The sequence below is a fragment of the Eubalaena glacialis genome, chromosome 17, assembly GCF_028564815.1.
Source record: "Eubalaena glacialis isolate mEubGla1 chromosome 17, mEubGla1.1.hap2.+ XY, whole genome shotgun sequence".
In the NCBI taxonomy this organism is placed as follows: Eukaryota; Metazoa; Chordata; class Mammalia; order Artiodactyla; family Balaenidae; genus Eubalaena; species Eubalaena glacialis.
This window is the reverse complement of record NC_083732.1, coordinates 58,217,043-58,239,163: the sequence shown is the minus strand read 5'-3', so window position 1 is coordinate 58,239,163 and position 22,121 is coordinate 58,217,043. Positions and strand designations below refer to the sequence as shown.

The following is a 22,121-nucleotide window of genomic DNA, read 5'->3' as shown; positions in this document are numbered from 1 at the left end:
ACTCTATACCTATGAATTTGAAAACCTAGATGAAATGGACCAATTCCTTGAAAGACACAAATCACTAAACTCACACAGAAGAAACAAATCATCTGAACAGCCCTATATCTACTAAATAAATTGAATTAGTAATTAATAGCCTTGCAAAACAGAAAGTACCAGGCCCAGTTCTAGCCAACTAAAATGAATTAGCTACCAGTAAACATCAAGGTAACTCTATCAAAAGCTATGCAAACTTGTTGAGTGCTATGATAGACATGATAATAGAAGAAAGGAAAAACTGAACAGATTTTCATTCTGGCCAATATAATTATATTGACTTTTGCAAAGCAAAAATGCATACACCACGGCAGCTGATTTTGTACTTACAAAGAAACCCAAAGTGGTATGATCTCTAGCTCTGGAGCATCTTCAGTGAATCCAGATAGATTCACTAGTGAATTCAATTAAACATTTAAGGAAGAAATTATACTAACTCTCTACAATCTCTTCCAGAAAAACAGAAGCAGAGAAAATACTTCCCAATTCATTCTATGAGGTCAGCACTACCTTAATAAAAAATAAACAAAGACATTGTAAGACAAACTACAGACCAATATCTCTCATGAACATACATGCAAAAAAACCTCAACAAAATATTACCAAATTGAATCCAACAATGTATAAAAAAGATTTCTATACAATGACCAAGTGGGATTTAATTCCAGGTATGCAAGGGATATGCAAGGTATTTCAACATTTGAAAATCAACTGATATAATCTATTACACATAAATAGATGCAGAAAAAGCATTAGTCAAAATCTAACATTCATTATAAAAACTCCCGGCAACCTAGAAATAGAGGGTAACTCCTGCAACTTGATAAAGAACATCTAACGAAAAAATCCTACAATTAACATCATACATAATGGTGAAAAATGAAATACTTTCCCACTCCTATTCAACATTGTACTGGAAGACCTAGCTAATGCAGTAAAACAAGAAAAGGAAATAAAAGGTATACAGATTGAGAAGGATGGAATAAAACTCTTAGTAGATGACATAACTGTCTATAAAGAAAATTCTAAAGAATCATCCAAAAACTACTGGAATTAATAAGCAATCATAGTAGGCTTGCAGGATACAAGGTTATATACAAAAGTCAACTGCTTTTCTATATATCAGCAATGAGTAATTGGAATCTGAAATGTAAAACCATACTATTTATATTAGTATGGAAAAAAATGAAATACATGAAGAAAAGTACAAAATTTTGAAGAAAGAAATCAAAGAAGATTTAAATAAATGAAGAGATATTCCATGTTCATATATATGGATAGGAAGACAATACTGTCAAGATTATCAGTTTTTCCCAACTTGGTCTACAGACTCAACACGATTCCAATAAAAATCCCACCAAGTTATTTTGTGGATATAGGCAAACTGATTATTTAAAGTTTATGTAGAAAGATCCCAATGCCAACACAATAATGAAGAAAAAGAACAAAACTGAATGACTGACACTATTCAACTTCAAGACTTACTATAAAGTAATCAAGATTGTGATACTGGCAAAAGAACAAACAGATCAGTGGAATGGAAGAGAGCACCTACATATAGACTCACACAAATACAGTCAATTGATTTTTGACAAAGAAGCAAAGATAATGCAATGAAGAATGGATGGTCTTCTACCAAATAGTGGTGGAACAACTGGACAACCACACGCAAAAAAGTTAATCTAGACAAAGTCCTTATACTTTTCACAAAAATTAACTCAAAATGGATCATCAACCTAAATGTAAAATGCAAAACTATAAAACAACTAGAAGATAATACAGAAAAAAATCTAGGTGAAGATGGGTTTGAAGATGCATTTTTAGATAGAACACCAAAACCATGATCCATAAAAAAAAACTAGTAAGTTGGATTTCATTATAATTAAAAACGTCTGCTCTGTAACAGACACTGTCAAGAGAATAAAAAAAATAATCCACAGACTGGGAGAAAATCTTTGCAAAATACATTGCTGATAAATATGTTATCCAAAATATACAAAGAGCTCTTAAAAAACAACAAGAGAACAAACAAAACATGAACTAAAGATCTGGACATGTAAGAATATGAAAAGATGCTCTATGTCATATGTCATCAGAAAAATGCAAATTAAAATAACAATGGGATACCACTACACACCTATTTAGAATGAAAGCACTGACAATATTAAATGCTGGTGAGGATGTAGAGCAGCAGGAACTCTCATTCATTGTTGGTAGAGCACAAAATGGTACAGCCACTTTGGAAAACAGTTTGGCAGTTTCTGTTACAAAACTAAACATACTCTTATTATACAATCCAGCAGTCACACTCCTTGGTATTTACCTAAATGAGCTGAAAACTTAGGTCCACATAAAATCTGCACATGAATGTTTATAACAACCTTTTATTTAGTATAAGTGTCAAAACTTGGAAGTAACCAAAATGTCCTTTTATAGGTGAATAGATAAACTGTGGTACACTGAGAAAATGGAATGTTAAATGTCAGCACTAAAAAGAAATGAGCTATCAAGCCATGAAAAGACAGGGAGGAACCTTAAATGCATTTTACTAACTGAAAGAAGCCAATATGAAAAAGCTACATATGATACGATTCCAACTAGATGATACTCTGGAAAAGGCAAAACTATAGAAAGATTAAAAACATCAATGGTTCTCAGGTAGAGGGAAGGAGGGATGAACAGATGGAGCATAGGGCATTTTGAAGGCAATGAAACTACATTGTATCATCCTGTAATGGCAGATACATGTCATTCCATAGAATGTGTAACACAAAGAATGAACCCTAATGTAAACTACAGACTTTGGGTGATAATAATGTATATTAGCTCATAAATTATAACATGTACCCCATTAATACAAGATGTAAATAACAGGGGTACTGTGTTTGGAGAGAAAGGGGTATATGGGAGCTCTCTGTACTTCCCATTCAATTTTTCTGTAAATCTAAAATCTAAAATCTCTAAAAAATAAAATCTATTAATTAAAGAAAAACAGGGAAATGGCAAACACAAAATTCACGGAGGGAATTACCAATTTGGAGGTGACATGAGATGAGATAGAGAAAGAACACACAGGATGATGCACTTTCATTGGTAACGTTCTAGCTCTTCAGCTGGGTAGTGAATGAGTGAGTGGGATCACAAATACTCATTTTATCATTATGTCTCACAACTTACATATGTAATAAATATGCTTTTCAACTACTAAGTCAAATAAATAAAGAAAAAATATTCTACACTGAATATGTGTATATGTCTTTTTTTCAATTATGTTGTGACATAATTAGTAAGCAGATGTTTTATACAATAAGGCATAAACACTAGTTAAAAAACTTCCCATGAATATGTACTATAGGTAGGCAACATAGTATAGTAGGTTTAGCTGTAGAACTCTGTCTTAATTCTGACTCTGTTTAATAGTCGTTCCTACATATGCCTGAGGGATTGGTTCCAGAAACCTTCACAGAAACCAAAACCCATGGATGCTCAGGTCCCTTATAGAAAACGGCACAGTATTTGCATATAATCTATGCATATCCTCTCTTTAAATCATCTATATATTACTTATAATACCTAATACAATGTAAATGCTATGTAAATAGTTGTCAGCATTGTGGCAACTTCAAGTTTTGCTTTTTGGAACTTTCTGGGATTTTTTTCCCAAATATTGTTAACCTCTGGTTGGTTGAATCTGCGAATGCAGAACCATCGAATGAAGAACTGCTGGATAAGGAAGTCTGATTATATTAGTTTTGTGAACTTGAGCAACTGTACTTAATCTCTCAATTTCTGGTCTTTCAAATGGAAATAATAATCATATCTTAGGCACTTTATGAGGAATAAATAATAGTATGTGTAAGATATATATAAAGTAGAAAATGATACAGCAAATGTACAAAATAAATGTTAATCCCCTTCTCCTAGTTATAGTCTGAAGATTTTGAGAGCATGTATAGCAAAGAATTTAAGGGCACAGCTTACAGCCAGAACAGAATGCCTGGATTCAAACCACAGCTCTGACCTTTATTGGTCAGAGTATGGCTGTTATATGCCTCTGTTTTGTAAAATGAAGGTGAAAGCAGCAATATTTCACAGGTTGAGGATTAAGTAAAAAACTCATGGTAAGTGTACAGTGTTAGTATAAGTAATTATTAATATTTTAATCAGTATTATAATCATTAGCTGAGGTCACTGAAAAGAGTTTTACATTTAAATTTGTTCTTAAAATTCTACCTGTGAGCTAATTTCTATACAGATGTAAGTAATTCATCATGTCATGTGTTTTCAAATATAAAAGCCTAAAATACAAAAAAAAAATTCATCTTGTCTTATATGAGGGCCTAAAAACAACAAAAAAAGGAAAAGATGAGAAAATTCAGTGAAGTATTGATAGAAAAAAATGATGTTGTTATTTAATATTTTGTGACTTTAATCTGATTAAACTTATACCCTTATAAAATGAGCTTATAACCTTCACATAAATTACAATTTATTGACAGACACTAAAAAGGCAGCATATAGTATATGGGTATATCAAATACATAAACAGCTTCAAGTAAATGATTAGAGATTAAAGTTTAGGTTATTTATCAGAATAAACTCTAAAACAGCCTTTAAAAATAAAGAAAACATAGCAAGATGGCTGAGCAGAAAGACCCTGAGCACATGAGCACACCAAAATTACAACTATTTACAGAACAACTATCAGTGAAACAGACCAGAACCTATCGGAAAAGATCTTTTACAACTATAGATATAATGAAGATGGGCAGTAGGGGTGGAGTCATGGTACAGTCAAGACCATACCTCTGGTAGGTGAACCAGAAACAGAAGAATAATTATTGCAGAAGTTCTCCCCAAGGAGTCTGAGCCCCACATCAGGCTCCCAAACCCAGGGGTCCTGTGTTGGAAAGACAAGCCCCCAGAATGTTTGACTTTGAAGGCAAGTGGGGCTTCCTTTTGGGAGACCCAGAGGGTTGTAGGAAATAGAGACTTCACTCTTAAGAGGGTGTACACACTCTGGGACTGGGGACAGAAGCAGTAATTTGAAAGGAGCCTGAGTTAGACCTGCCTGTTGATCTTGGAGTCTCCTGGAGAGGCAGGAGGCAAAAGGAGCTTACCTTGGGGACACATACCCTGGCAGAAGCCATCTTTAGGAGCTTGTTCTACCATGGGGACATTGATGCTGGCAAGTGCCATTTGGAATCTTCCCATTACCTTATTAGCACCTGAACCCAGCCCTGCCCACCAACCTATAGGCACCAGTACCAGGTGCCTCAGGCCAAGCAACTAACTGAGCAGGGACACAGCACCACCCAACAGCAGCCAGGCTGCCTTAAGAACCCCTGAGCCCACAGCCTCCCCTGTACATTGCCCAGCCTACCAGAGGGCCCATCAACCAGTACACAGGCACTAGACCTGGGACCAAGGTAATGATCATGATATGATCAAAGAACTCAGGAGAAAAACGGATGAACAGAGTGAGAAATCATAAGTGTTTAACAAAGAGTTAGAAAATATAAAGGAACAACCAAACAGAGGTGAAGAATCCAGAAAGTAAAATGAAAAATACACTAGAAGGAATCAACATTAGACTAAATGACACAGAGGAATGGATAAGCGAGCTGGAAGACAAGAGTAGTGGAAATCACAGAAGTGGAACAGAAAAAAAGAGAAAGGATAAAAAGAAATGAGGACACTAAGTGACCTCTAGGACAACATCAAGTGTGCTAACGTTCGCATTCTAGGAGTCACAGAAGAAGAGAGAAAGGGGCAGAGAAAATACCTGAAGACATAATCATTGAAGACTTCCCTAACCTAGGAAAGGAAACAGACATCCAGGTCTAGGACACACAGAGTTCCAAACATGATCAACCCAAAGAGGACCACAGCAAGACACACTGTAATTAAAATGGCAAAAATTTAAAATAAAGAGAATATTAAAGGCAGCAAGGTAAAAGCAACAACTTATATACAAGGAACTCCCGTAAGACTATGAGCTGAATTTTTAGTAGAAACACTGCAGGATAGAAGGAAGTAGCACGATATATTTTAAATGATGAAAGGGAAAAACCTACAACTGAGAATACTTTACCTGGCAAGGCTCTCAATCAGATTTGATGGAGACATTAAAAGTTTTACAGACAAGCAAAACGTAAAAGTGTTCACCAAATCAGCTTTACAAGAAATGTTAAACGGGCTTCTCTAAGTGAAAAAGAAAAGGCCACAACTGGAAACATGAAAATTACTAAAGAAAAAAGCTCATTGGTAAAAGCAAATAGGTAGTAAATCAACTGCGTAAAAGCTAGTAGGAAGGTTAAAAGACAAAAGTAGTAAAACCATCTACATCCATGATAAACATTTAAGGGATACTCAAAAGAAAAAAGTGTTAAATATGTCAAAAGCAGCAAACGTGAAGAGAGAAGAGTAAAAATGCAGGGTTGTTGAAATGCATTTGAAATTAAGAGAACAGCAATTTAAAATAATCACATACATATATAGATTGCTAGCTCGCTGTGTGTGTGTGTATAAAAACCTCATGGTAACCACAAACCAAAAATCTATAACAGATACACACACAAAAATGAGAAGGGCATCTGCACGTAACACTAAAGATAGTTATCAAATCACAAGGGAAGAGAACAAAAAAAAGGAACAAAAAAGAACTGCAAAAACAATTAACAAAATGGCAATAAGTACATACAGATCAATAATAACTTTAAATGTAAATGGACTAAATGCTCCAATCGAAAGTCATGAAGTGGTTGAATGCATACAAAAACAAGACCTGTATATATGCTGTCTTAAGAAGTCAGACACACACAGACTGAAAATGAGGAGATAGAAAAACATATTCCATGCAAAAGGAAATCAAAAGAAAGTCAGGGTAGCACTACTTCTATCAGACAAAATACTTTAAAACAAGGCTGTTACAAGACACAAAGAAGGGCCTTACGTAATGATCAAAGGATCAATCCAGGAAGAAGATATAGCAACTGTAAATATATATGCACCCAACATAGGACCACCTAACACAGAAAATATTAACAGAAATAAAGGAAGAAACTGACAGTAACACAGTAATAGCAGAGGCCATTAACACCCCACTTACATCATCCTGACAGAAAATCAATATGGGAACACTGGCCTTAAATGACACATTAGACCAGATGAAGTTAATAGATATATATGGAATACTGCGTCCAAAAGCAGCAGAGTATACATTCTTTTCAAGTGCACATGAAACATTTTCCAAGATACATCACATGCTAGGCCACAAAACAAGCCTCAGTAAATTTAAGAAAATTGAAATCATATTACGCATCTTATCTGACCAGAGTGATATGAGACTAGAAATCGACTACAAGAAAACTGCAAAAAACACAAATATATGGAGGCTAAACAATATCCTACTAAACAAACAATGGATCACTGAAGAAATCAAAAAATACCTGGAGACAGATGAAAATGAAACACAATGATCCAAAATCTATAGGATGCAAAAGCAGTTAAAAAAGGGAAGTATATAGCAATACAAGCTTACCTCAGGAAACAAGAAAAATCTCCAATAAACAACCTAACCTTACACCTAAAAGAACTAGAAAAAGAACAAACAAAACACAGAGTTAGTAGAAGGAAAGAAATCATAAAGATAGAAGCAGAAATAAATGAAATGGAGACTAAAAAAAAAAAAATAGAAAAGATTAGTGAAACTAAGAGATGGTTCTTTGAAAAGATACACAAAACTGATGAACCTTCAGCCTGACTCATCAAGGAAAAAAGAGAGAGGGCCCAATTCAATAAAATCAGAAATGAAAAAGGAAGAGAAATCATAACAGATTACTGCAGACAGCTATATGACAATAAAATGGACAACCTAGAAGAAATGGACAAATTCCTACAAATGTACAATCTCCCAAGCATAAACCAGGAAGAAAGAGAAAATGTGAACAGACCAAATACCAGTAATGAAACTGAATTAGTAATAAAAGTTCCCATCAAACAAGTCTAGGACCAGACGGCTTAACAGGTGAATTGTACCAAACATTTAGCAAAGAGTTAACACCTACCCTTCTCAAACTATTCCAAAACACTGAAGAGAAAAGAATACTTCTGAATTCATTCTATGAGGCCAACATTACCCTGATACTGAAACCAAAGATATCACACACAAAAAAAATTACAGGCTAATATCACTGATAAACATTGGCACAAAAATCCTCAACAAAATATTAGAAAACTGAATCCAACAAAACATTAAAAGGATCATACACCATGAGCAAGTGGGATTTATCCCAGGGATGAAAGGATGGCTCAATATCTGCAAATCAATCAGTGTGATATACCACATTAACAAATTGAAGAATAAAAACCATATGACCATCTTGCTAGATGCAGAAAAAGCTTTTGACAAAATTCAACATCCATTTATGATGAAAACACTCCAGAAAGTGGGTATAGAGGGAACATACCTCAACATAATAAAGGCCATGTACGAGAAGCTCACAGCTAATATTACACTCAATGGTGAAAAGCTGAAAGCACTTCCTCTAAGATAAGGAATAAGACAAGGATGCCCAATCTTGTCACTTTTATTGAACACAGTACTGGAAATCTTAACTATAGCAATTAAACAAGGGGAAAAAAAAAGAGATACAAATTGGAAAGGAAGAAGTAAAACTGTCACTATTTGCAGATGGTATGATACTATACATAGAAAATCCTTAAGATGCCACCAAAAGACTACTATAGATCATCAATGAATTTGGTAAAGTTGCAGGATACTAAATTAATATACAGAAATCTATTTCATTTCTATACACCAACAACAAGCTATCAGAAAGAGAAATTAAGGAAACAATCTCATTTACCATCACATCAAAAATAATAAAATACCTAGGAATAACCTTACCTAAGGAGGTAATGGTCCTATACTTGAAAAACTGTAGTACACTGATGAAAGAAATTGAAGATGACACAAACAGATGGAAAGATACACTGTGTTCATGGACTGAAAGGATTAATATTGTTAAAATGACTACACTACCCAAGGCAATCTACAGATTCAATGCAATTCCTATCAAAATTCCAATGGCATTTTTCAGAGAACTAGAACAAATATTTAAAAAATTTGTATGGAAACACCAAAGACCCCAAATAGCCAAAACAATCTTGAGAAAGAAGAACAGAGTTGGTGGTGTCACACTCCCTGACTTCAGATTATACTAAAAAGCTACAGTAATCAATACAGTATGGTACTGGCACAAAAACAGACACATAGATCAATGGAACAGAGCAGAGAACCCAAATATTAACCCACATATGGTCAATTTATCTATGACAAAGAAGGCAAGAATATACAATGGGGAATAGACAGTCTCTTCAATAAATGGTACTGGGAAAACTAGATATCTGCATGTAAAAGAATGAAATTAGAACATTTTCTCACACCATATACAAAAATAAACTCAAAATGGATTAAAGAACTAAATGTAAGACCAAAAACCATAAAATTACTAGAAGAAAACTACTAGGCAGAACACTATTTGACATAAATCTTGGCATTATTTTTTTGGATCCATCTCCTCAGGCAAAGGAAACAAAAGCAAAAATAAACACACAGGACCTAACTAAACTTAAAGCTTTGGCACAGCAGAGGAAACCATTGACAAAATGAAGACAGCCTACTGAATGGGAGAAAAATACTTGCAAATAATATGACTGATAAGTGGTTAATATCCAAAATACATGAACAGCTCATACAACTCAGTATCAAAAAACCAAAAAACCCAATTAAAATATGGACAGAAGTCCAGAATAGACATTTTTCCACAGAAGACCTAGAGATGGCCAACAGGCACATGAGAAGATGCTCAACATTGCTAATCATCAGGGAAATGCAAGTCAAAACCACAATGAGCTATCACCTCACACCTGTCAAAATGGGTATCGTCAAAAAGAACACAAATTGGGCTTCCCTGGTGGCGCAGTGGTTGAGAATCTGCCTGCCAATGCAGGGGACACGGGTTCGAGCCCTGGTCTGGGAAGATCCCACATGCCGCGGAGCAATTGGGCCCGTGAGCCACAATTGCTGAGCCTGCGCGTCTGGAGCCTGTGCTCCGCAACAAGAGAGGCCGCGATAGTGAGAGGCCCGCGCACCGCGATGAAGAGTGGCCCCCGCTTGCCGCAACTGGAGAAAGCCCTCGCACAGAAACGAAGACCCAACACAGCCATAAATTAAAAAATAAATAAATAGAATTAAAAAAAAAAAAAAAGAACACAAATTAGGAAATGCTGGTGAGGATGTGGAGAAAAGGGAACCCTGGCACACTTTTGGTGGGAATATAAATTGGTGCAGCCATTGTGGAAAACAGAATGGAGGTTCCTCAGAGAACTAAAAAGAGAACTGCAATTCTATTCCTGGGTATATACCCAAAGAAAACAAAAACACTTAGAAAAGATATATGCACTCCAATTTTCCTAACAGCATTATTTACAATTATTTACAATTTAGCCAAGATATGGAAGTTACCCAAGTGTCCATCAACAGATGAATTCCTAAATATGTGCTGTATATACATATACAACAGACTACTACTCAGCCATTAAAAACAAAAAAAAATTTTGCCATTTGCAACAACATGGATGAACCTAGAGGGTATTATGCTTAGTGAAATAAGTTAGAGACAAACGAATACTGTATGTTATCACTTATATGTGGAGTCTAAAAAATAAAGTAGTGAATATAATAAAAAAGAAACAGACTCACAGATATAGAGAACAAACTAATGGTTATCAGTGGGAAGAGGTGATACAGGGGTAGGGGTTTAGGATGCAGAAACTACTATGTATAAAATAAATAGGCTACAAGTATATATTGTACAGCACAGGGAACATAGCCGGTATTTTATAATAATTATCAATGGATTATAATCTACAAAAATTTTGAATCACTATGTTGTACACCTGAAAATAATATAATACTGTAAATCAACTATACCTCAATAAAAAACGTATAAGGAAAAGATAAAGTTAAGCATGTTTCATCAACATCGTTCTCACCCAAGCTAACTGGCAAAGGTTTAACTTTATTCCATGTATTTTGGAGCATATTCTAACTATTAGTCCTATTAGTTATTATCTTTGAGACTTTAATTCATTTACAAAATGAAAATAATCTGTCTCTGGTTACACAGTTACTGAGCATTTAGAAAACTGTCTTAGTTTACATAAATATATGGCCATATCAATACTAGCTATAAGACTATTTATTACTTAAGTAATACCATTCTACTAATCAGTTGAGTAAAGTTATGAAGAACTGTAAGAAGTTACAAAATACGAAGTCCAAAAATGAGAAATTCTATTTGTTCTAAAATATTTGTTATACTCCTAGAAAAATTATTTTTTATTTTCAGTTTTAAAGTGGAAGAGCTCCCTCTCTGGCAGAATCGTAGAGGAAATTTCAATCTACAAAACAAGTAAAAAAACTGCTATCATTTTAATCTGTATTTTCTTAAGCCTTTCTCCTACCCTACAGCTTCTAGGATTTCTACTCCAAAGCAAGGAAAACAGCTAGAAAACTGGGACTTGAGCTTGTCTACACACCAAAACACATCATAATGTATTGTACCATTTTATAAAACTCTCAAAGACATCCTGGTGAGGTAATGAATATGCTAGGGTCTAGCTGTCTCTGTGCTCCATGACAACTTAGTTCAGTAAACCACTCCACATGAATTTTCATCTTTAAAATGGGAAGTAATACTACTGACTTTGTAAGGTTATTGTGAAGGTTAAGTGAAACAACATATATAAACTCTATGTGCAGAGCTGAGGACCAGTGAGAAGCATGCTCTCATATCTGAAAAAATCACGTAACAGCTTCCTATGAGGTTAAAAAGGAATTGGTGGCTGTAAGTGTGTGATGTACATTATAGTGACCTATAAAGTTCAAAATATCCACATTTTGCCTGCATTTGTAATAAATTAAACTATATTACAGTATTAGCAAACTAATGATAAATGTTAATTCAAACTGCAAATCAAAAGAATACATGCATAGCATCACTGTTCTTGGTTTAAAAAAAAAAAAAAAGCTATGTTAATTGGCTAATCTGATAACCTGATCAGAATTTTAACAAATCCAATCATTTCAGATGCCTAATCCCCTCTGTGCTGATGTTTCATAAACAAAAACTTGAAATCATTCAACTTAAAAATAAAAGGACATAACAAAGTACTCTCGAGCCAAATTACACCACCACCAATGGAAATCATTTTGATATTTTTACATGTTTTACATTTAAGGGTGGCAAGCTGCTTTGGGGGCACCTTCCAAAGTCACTCCTGGTTCTAAGTATATATCTAGTCTCATTTAAATCATCTATAATCTCAGTAAAAATAAAATTAATATTCATAAGGCAAGATATAATCTTAAATTACCAAAGAAAAAACAACTGGCAATACATTTTCTAACAAATAATGCATACATACTTATACTGAAAAATATCTAGGATTCTTAAAATAGTAAGGTTGAGTAAGATATTTCTTTATTAGAATATCATTTAAAGTTCTGTATTAGGCAACAATGCTTGAAACTTTTTGGAAAGCTTAAGAAAGACTTTTCTTAGATTGCTAAAATAATAGTCTTAAAACACAAAATTATAAATGTATTTAGTCTGGGATCCAGTCAATAAAAATTAAAGTTAATTCACTACGATAGTTCTACTAAATTTATTTTTAAGCAAAACAAAAATTCCAAATATTTTCCTACAAAGTTAAATTAAAAATTAAGGCAGTAATAAAGGTTTGATAACTTCCTGTTGATGCAGAACAGGAAAACCAAAACACTTTCACAAACCAAAATTACAGTCCCTTATTCATTTCCTTTTTGAAGATATTTATGATGAGCAGAAATAGCTTAAATTAAGGTACGCTTTTATAATCATACAATTTTGTATTCTATATTCTCTATACTTAAACTTTTAAATTATACAATTTTGCAGAATGTCACCATAAAAAGACTAATAAATATAGAAACTGAAATCATCGACTAAGATTTACCAGAGTATATTTTTGATTAATTGGTTGATGCCTTCTCCCCTTTTTCCCATACCAGAGACGAGACATTTCCTTTCCAGGGCAAATTAAGTTACATCAAATCTCCTAAGAACTGTTTTAAAAAGCATTCTTCCTCTGTCAAAAATACATTTCTAGCACAAGAGCCCTACTACAGTGACAAAACAGTTTGCTGGAGACAAAGATTTGATTGACAACACAGAGAGCTAATCACTAAGTAGTATCCATTGCAAAGATAGTCCTGACTGGAGACTGTAAAGCTGGGGAGGGAAGAGAGGATTTCCCATGTTTAAGTTTGGTTGCACTGTACCCAAATGTGCAGAGAAAGGACTCAAAAGCTTAAAGATACAGAGCATGTATTTCCAAATACCAGTACACTAAGAAATATACTAAAAATAACCCAGTCATAAAAAAGTAATCAGTACAGTTTCCAGAGTCCCTCCCAAAGTACACAAATGATTTCAATTAACATTTTACTATTTGCTCATACAGTCATAAAATTCTGTTCCTCATTTACATCTAAGAGTCCTATAAAATTTCATCTTACATGTATTTTTTAAGCAGTAAAACATCCTTTGAGGACTCTTCAATACTCAAACTTTTAGAATGACTATGTAAAAATGAAGCCAATCTACTACAAATAAATCCTATACAGATATTCAGTGTGACCTGAAAATTCCTTTTAGTATTAACACAGTCCATTTTTAAACTGCATTTTCTAACATCTAGTTTCTTGAAAAAGTACTTATATTTATTATGCCTATGTATATACTTCACTAACCAGGGGTATCCTGAATATAAGTGAATTTTTAAGATTAAATATTATTATGACTATAAACTATAATTACCTAGATTACCTCAGTTTTAACTAGAATATCAATGCCATATGATACACTGAATATTTCTTCCATTTTAAGTTAAAACTGCTCCTCCCCCTTTACCTTGTTGTGTGTACACACAAAGCTGTGCACACAATGCCACCCTTCACACACACACAGCTACCTTTCTAGTATATACAATGCTGCACCATACCCACACCCCCCCATCTCCTTCCTGCACATTCCAGCATGTGCATGCACAAGACACAGCACACCCCCTGATGAATATCCACCCTGCCATGCCACTCATACCAGTCACCCCCCTAACTCCCCCACCAGCTCCACCACACTGACCCTAAGATCTCTCTACCACAGTCCCTCGTAGGCCCACTACACCCATCTCCACACCAGCTTTACAATACAGGGTTCTATTATATACATAGTGAACTGTGGTCGCCAACCCCCACCCCTGCACTCCCTCTGCACACACCAACAGCATTAAATAATTTGGTGGTGGTGGGGTGCTCTTTTGAAAACCTATCATTACTTCCAGCTGGATTTTCTAGAATTAGAAATATTATATGCATACCAAAATGTGGTTTAAATGCGATTTTAAAAAATATACACACATGCACCATGCATAGGATAGCCTATTTCGTTGGTTCTCTTACTCAGCATACACCTCCACACCTTCTTCCTAATACAGTTTTGATTTTGCTAAGGTATCTTTTCAGCCATGTGTTTCTGAGAAGGCTGGCTCCATGCCTAGACAGGATGGGTTCTTAAAGATCTAAACCAGTGGCTCTCAAATTTTAGCCTACACCAGAATCACTTGGAACATTTGTTAAAACAGAATACTGGGCTCCAAAACCAGTTTCTGATAAGTAGACTGCAATGGAGCCTGAGAATGTATTTTTTAATTTTTTTTTTTAATTTTTTGGCTGCGCTGCGGCTTGTGGTATTTTAGTTCCCTGAGCAGGGGTCGAACCTGGGCCCTTGGCAGTGAGAGCGCAGAGTCCCAACCACTGGACCATCAGGGAATTCCCTGTACTTTTTAAACAAATTCCTAGATACTATTGCTGCTGGTCGTGGTCTGGGGACCACACTTTGAAAAACAACTAAACTACAATGAGATATCACTTCACACCGGTCAGAATGGCTATTATCAAAAAGACAAGATATAACAAGCATTGGCGAGAATATGGAGAAAAGGGAAACCCTTGTGCACTATTGGTGGGACTGTACATAGGTGTAGCTACCATGGAAAACAGTATATTTTTTGAGGTTCCCCCAAAAATTAAAAATAGAACTACCATATGATCTAGCAATTCCACTCCTGGGTATTTAACTGAAGAAGGAAAACACAAATTTTAAAAGATACATGCACTGCCATGTTCATTGCAACATTATTTACAATAGCCAAGATATAGGAACAACCTAAGTGTCCATCAATGGATGAATGGATGAAGAAAATGTGGTATAGATACACAGTGGAATACTACGTAGGCAAAAAAAAAAAAGGAAAAGACTGAAATATTGCCATTTGAGACAACATGGATGGACCCTGAGTTCATTAGCTAAGTGAAATAAGTCAGACAGAGAAAGACAAATATCATATGACCTCATTTATATGTGGAATTTAAAACAACAACAAAAAATGAAGCCCATAGATACAGGAAACAGATTGGTGGTTGCTGGGGGGGTGGGGGGTGGCATTGGGGAGGGCAAAATGAGTGAAGGGGGGGGTCAAAGGTACAAACCTCCAATTATAAAATAAGTCATGAGGATATAATACATATCATGGTGAATATAGTTAATAATACTGCATTACATATTTGAAAGTTGCTAAGAGAATAAATAGATCTTAAAAGTCTTTATCACAAAAAAGATTAACTAGACTTACTGTGGTGATCATTTCACAGTACATACAAATATCAAATCATAATACTGTACACCTGAAACTAATATGTTATATGTTATTTATACCTCAATTGAAAAAGAAAAATCAACTGGTCTAAGCTATTTTAAGTGTGATTTTCTGTTTCTTGAAGCCAAATGCTTCCATTTAATAAATACAATACCTACCTAGCAGACATAAAATGAACTCAGTAAATCTCTTTCTTGCCCTTTCTTTTTTCATAATACTCAGAAAACATAATGCTAGGTCATTTAAATTTGTCTAGACACCCCAGGGCTTGAAGCAGATGTCAATTTAGCATTAAAAATGTAAAATGACAGGCTATAAAATGAAGCACTTTTAAAAACATAACCAGCTTAAAGGTTGAACATAATCTGTTCTCATAATTCACATATTCAACTTAATAATGTTTTTTCCTTTACTTTCTTTATCAGGGCTGAAATTACTGAAAGACCTTATACCTGATATCCTCTAAGTTGGGAGTGCTCTACTAGAAGCAATAATACATTATCTACCCTACTCAATATTGAAAGTAATATTTTAATTTTTAAAATCATCAAATAGTCTATCATTCATTCATCCCTTCTCACAATATCAATTAGACATTTTGTGCTTTAATAGAAATTTTATAGTCTATAGCTTTTGGCTAGTAACTGAGATAGATTATTAATAGGGAAAGCAAAGCATTGGTTCAATACTTTCCTGAGGTAGTTAACATCAGTAATAGTCAAAATAGGCCATAATGACTCCTGGGTGCTAAATGCTAATATGAAAAAACATAATAATAGCCTAGAACCAGACACCTACTCTACAGCACAGTGCCTATAATAATACTGTACTATATACATGAAAATTTGCTAAGAAGGTAAATCTTATGTTAAGTGTTCTTATTACAAAATAATAACTATAAAGAGGTGAGAAGAAACTTCTGGAGATGATGAATGTTTACGGCATAGATTGTGGTGATGGTTGCATGGATATATACTTGTCTCCAAACTCATCAAGTTGTATACATTAAATATGCACAGCTTTTTGTATATCAATCATACCTCAATAAAGAGGTTTAAAAAATACTCAATATAGAAATATTATATAAGACAATTTGTATTAACTCATAAATTCTAATTGTTTTTAATGCTTTTGATTTATGAATTTTTCAGATTTACTAAATTTCTTTGGCATTATGATTTGTAATCCTATGTGATTAGATCAATGTAAAAAAAAGTATATTCTTCTTTAATTGCTTTTATCTGAGAAATGTGACCTCTACTTAGTGACTTAGAGATAGAGACTACTTTCATTTTGAACAAAATCAATTCTGTATGGATTTTGCAGGCTAGGCTAAGAGATCAGGAATTTTGTTTTATATATTGACTCAATTTTAATTTTGGCATTACTTGTGCTTTAATTTAAAAAACAAAACAAAAAAACAACCCATGTGTTTAAGAAAATGAACACCAGAATACTCATTGTCTGGCAGCTTAAGAAGTAAAACATTAACCAAACAATTGAAGCTTCCTGATACTGGTGCTTCTTAGAAGTTGCAGCAATACCAAACTGTTAGTCTTCTCTGAGAAACCTAATAAACAACCACGGCAATAACTCTACTTAATTAGTGACAACTAAGAAAACAGAACTGATTCCACATGATGATTACCACATCCTACTGGAAAACCAAATCAATAAGCATATAATATGATACATTTTATAGCCTAAATTGCTAAGATTAGGTTAAATATATTAAATTTATATAATTAAAATGGAGAACACTAAGAATTAATGTCAAAATGGGAAGATCCTATAAATGATTTATAAAATTATCTACGCCAGAAAGCAGATTCTAAAATACTTGGAATAACTACAAAACCTTTGTACAGGTTTATTTAATAAGTAGCCAATGTATTTACATTTACACTTTCACTTAAATGAAAGCTTTGATTATTTGAGAAAATGTGAGTAATGTCAAGCACCTAAAAATGAACAAGTCATATCAGAAACCAAACACTGAATAGAACATATTTTTATCAGTACTTTGGCAAGTGTAAGAAGTAAGAAGTAAACCAGAGTAATCTTCTAATATCAATCATTGCTTTTAAAAATGAAAAGCACTAATATGTTATATAATTTACTATGGGCATATAATTTTAGTAAATCCATATTTTAAAATTTAATCAACAAGGATAAACCTGGGGATACAATCTTAGTAAACTTGTATTTTAAAATTTAACCAACAAACAAGCCTGGGAGGTAAACTTTTAAATAAATCAATTAAAGCTAATTTAATAAAGTCAATTTCTTAGTTGTTTTGACCACTGGATGTTTTAATTAGTAGGTCTGGAGTATGAGAAATACTGCATTACAAGTGGTATAAAATTAACTTTAGAGATGAAAAAAAATTGAAAACTTTTTCTGCCAGCTCTTATCCCAAAAGGAGTGGAATGTCAACCCAAAGGAAGTGGTACAACAAGCAATTTTAACTTCAAAAGTTCTACTTTTGAGGCATGTCATCAAGCAGCAAGATTGGTACACTCAACACATGTGACAAGCTGAAACCTAAAACTTTCAGAGGATTCTAGTATAGTGCCTCCTGAAGTTGGTATTTGGGGTCGAGGGTGATAAAGCCTGAGGGGTGCAGTTATGTGCCATGGTACCTGGTGATAGGATAAAACTGATCTGTATTACTGTAGCATCATTTTTATTTCATGATAAGAATTTTAAAAGTTTTTTATGTACATCAGATAAATTAAGAAGATAAATGCAAAATTCACATGAACCTTAAAAATAAAACAGGCTTCAAAGATATTTCAGGCTTACTGTGGTAGGCACTGCTTTAGACTATACCATTGGACACTTGGGTACTTGTCAAGTACATCAAACTTTAAAGCGCATTTGATAGGTAAGTTCAAGAGGCATAGATCAATGAAAAAATAAGTATGGAAGGCCTGGTATACTTCTTGATTTCCCTTTCCTTGTAGTGCCTCTGAGTATATAAGGTGATAGGAGTCCTTTGGTATGTAAGGGAGCTATGCCTGAAGTAACTATGTCAGGATTGCTACTATTGATAAGAAATCTTTTTAAAAATCAAAGCATAAAATGATTAAAGAAACTTTCTCCACTGTGAAGCAAATTTATGTTTTTGGTGTGCAGATGCAACACCAAAATAAGGGGAATATTTTGAAAATGTTTTATACATTGTAACTTGCATGACAGACACTTGAAAATTAAAGTATATTATGACCAATATAGTCTGAAAGTACCTTTTGTCTTAGCATTATATATGTTTAACACAACACCCAAAGTGGTGGCTTGGGGTAGTACAGTAGTTATTCCACCTCCACTGTACAATGTAATCACCTGAGGAGCTTTAAAAGAACACTGATAAGTAGGTCCCACCCCAGGGGTTCTGATTTAATTGCTCTGAGGTGACCCTGAGTATTAAGATTTTTGAAGGCTCCCCCAGATGATTCAAAGGTTCTGCCTAGGTTGAGAACTTGGTATGGTAAAAGAGTACAGTCTCTGAATTACAGATTAACCACTTTGAGGATTTTAGCTAAAATTAAGCTTAAGAAACAAGCTTAGAGAAATTATCTGTAAAATAAAGATAATAGTCTATGATTAAATGGGTTGCACTAGATCTAAATATTGATTTATAGGAAATTCAAGGCAGAAGAACATGTCAGTAAGACTGTGGGGATGTGATCAGCAAAATCCAGACTATGGGACATTCTACAGGAAAAATATGATTTCTTAAAAGCTAAAATTACAAGGTAAAAAAGCAAAGCAAGGCAAACAAATGGAGGGAGAACCTACATCTACAGAGAATTAAGAGACGTTTTAACTAATCGAAACATCTAAACATTAGCTGGATGCCGATTCAAACAGCAAACAGTAAAAATACATTCATATTACGTGTATCTTAAACATTTTTATCACATTTGAAGAAATGTGAACTGGGGAAAAGGAAGGATTACAGATAAAATCAGTTGAGAAAGCTGAGTGGCACATGCAAATTCACTATACTATTAATCTCTATATTTATGTATTAATCAAATCAAAGCACAATCATCAGCAAACAGTATGGGTCAAAATAGGCATCTTTTCCCACCTTTACCTGACACTGCTGAAATGCCACTAGTGTATTTTCCTTTTCAGTGAACATCCATAAAAACACTCCCCATCAAAAAGCAAGTAATATTTCTCACAAAACTGCAAAGGCCCACATAAAACATTATCCTCAGTAAACATGCTCTACTGACTTCTTGCACTGAATACTGGCAGAAACCAGAAGACTCTACAATTGTTCCTTTTCAGTCGCAAGGTAGGGTTATTAAACTACCAACAGCAGAAGAATTCATAATTAAGAAACTCAAGACAGTATGGTTAAAAAAGAAACAATGTTGAGGTAAGCTGACGTTTTATGCTAACTATATTTATATTGACTAATGACTAAACTAGAACAATAAAGAGTACATATTAAATAACATCAATCTGTTACACATCTTGAGTTACATGTATAGTATTTCTAGATTCTTTCTCCCAATATTCAGGAATCTTAGTTCTAATGTATCTTAAGGGGTTCTTACTCCTGACAATCTTAAAATTTAGCTATCTTTTCTCTTTGCTAGTAAAGGTAGGTTTCTGCTGCTCTCACTTCTCTCTGGAATTCACTGTACAAATCTCTAATACTGCTCTCCTTTTTTTCCTTTTCTCATCATTTCTAATTCTTGAATTCCAACCTTTTCTAATTATCTTCAGTAGAACTGACTTTCAATTTGCACATCTGGGATCTGAAATTGTTTCAAATATTATAGAATTTTTCTTGCTACAAAAGGTGCACATTTTAGTAATTTGGGGTGCCACAGTTAACGAATCCTTTTAGGGTAATGATGAGGATAGTGTAAGATCAAAGAAGAGTTACTAAAGTCAAACAGAAGTACCAGGGAAAATAATCCTGGTAGAGGATTAAAAAGGAAGATAATAATAATAAATAATTATATTTAATTATATTTAAATATTAATATCGGACAATAAATTTTCATGTTATCATAGTATATAGAAAAAATATGTTGTTACTAATGTGCACTGGAAGGAAGAACAAAGACAAATGTATTAAACTTACAAAGGCATGTTTCTTTAAACTCACTAAGAGAAAGGACTTTCTAACAGAACTGTCCTAAACTGAAAAGTACTGCCCTTTGAGGTAGTAAGTTTCTTATCACTAAATATATTAAAGCAGAACCAAGAATAGTGTAAAATGTAAAATGTAAAATGAGAGAGGCTGAACTGTCAGTTAATTCCAACTTCCAGAGTCTATGGCTTTATGACAAAATACTTACTACAAGTGACATAAGAACTTATTTTAGGATACAGATCAATTTTTAGTAAGTACAAGTTTCATTATTTATTTTAATCTATGTCCAAATTTATTCATTAATGCTGTAAGTATTTATCGAGGATGAATTATATGCCTGTACTGTTCTTAGCTCTGCAGATAGTGTATGAAACCCATAAAACCCTGCCTTCATGCCACTTACAGAGGTAGGGGGACAGGAAGGAAACAGAAGAGAAGTAGTAGAGGAGGTGAGTTTATCATATGCAAAAGTTTCCCCAATGTATAAATTTCATGTTAGCATGAAATAAATTCATAATAAATTCATCCTAAATTCTAAGTCACCTCTTCTCCGGCCGTAGGTAGAAATTTTTAATTACTCTTATTTTATATATGTCTCTAGTCAAATTCCTTTTTTAAAAAACATCCTTTTAACATTTAAAATACTTTTTATGTCATTTTACATTTCTTCAAACCCATAGAATGTACAACACCAAGAGTGAGCCCTAAGGTAAACAACAGACTTTTGATGGAAAAAAAAAAGCAACAACAACTTTTTAGGTACTTAGTAGCTATCAGGCACTAGACCAACACTATACAAGAGAAATACAATGCAAGACATATGCAATTACAAATTTTCTAGTGGACACATGAAAAAAGGAAAAAAAAAAGTTAAATCAATTTTAATATATTTACTTCACCCAATATATCCAAAATATTATCATTTCAACATAATCAATATAAAAATTAATGATATCTTACATTTTTTTCTTTCAATTCTAAATCTTTAAAATCCAGTATATATTTTATATTTACAGATTATCTCTATTTGGACTAGCCACATTTCAAGTGCTCTACAGCTACAAGTGGCTAGGGGCTATTGTATCTATAGGAATTAGTATATTTAACTACATCTCAATGCAGACACCAAATTTCA

The 22,121-nt window shown here is 33.7% G+C and overlaps 1 protein-coding gene across 11 annotated transcripts in view; it reads right to left on the bottom strand.

Moving 5' to 3' along the window:
- Window positions 1-22,121, bottom strand: part of OXR1 (oxidation resistance 1) — a 633,889-nt gene that overhangs the window by 22,462 nt on the left and 589,306 nt on the right. Inside the window, exon 1 of one of the 11 annotated variants that reach the window (XM_061171307.1) lies at window positions 13,105-13,236. The exons of the other annotated variants lie outside the window; for them this stretch is intronic. Within the exon in view, the coding sequence (XP_061027290.1) occupies window positions 13,105-13,170 (66 nt within the window). The 5' untranslated portion in view covers window positions 13,171-13,236. Of the gene's footprint in view, window positions 1-13,104; window positions 13,237-22,121 lie in introns of those variants that run through there. 11 annotated transcript variants of the gene reach the window in all.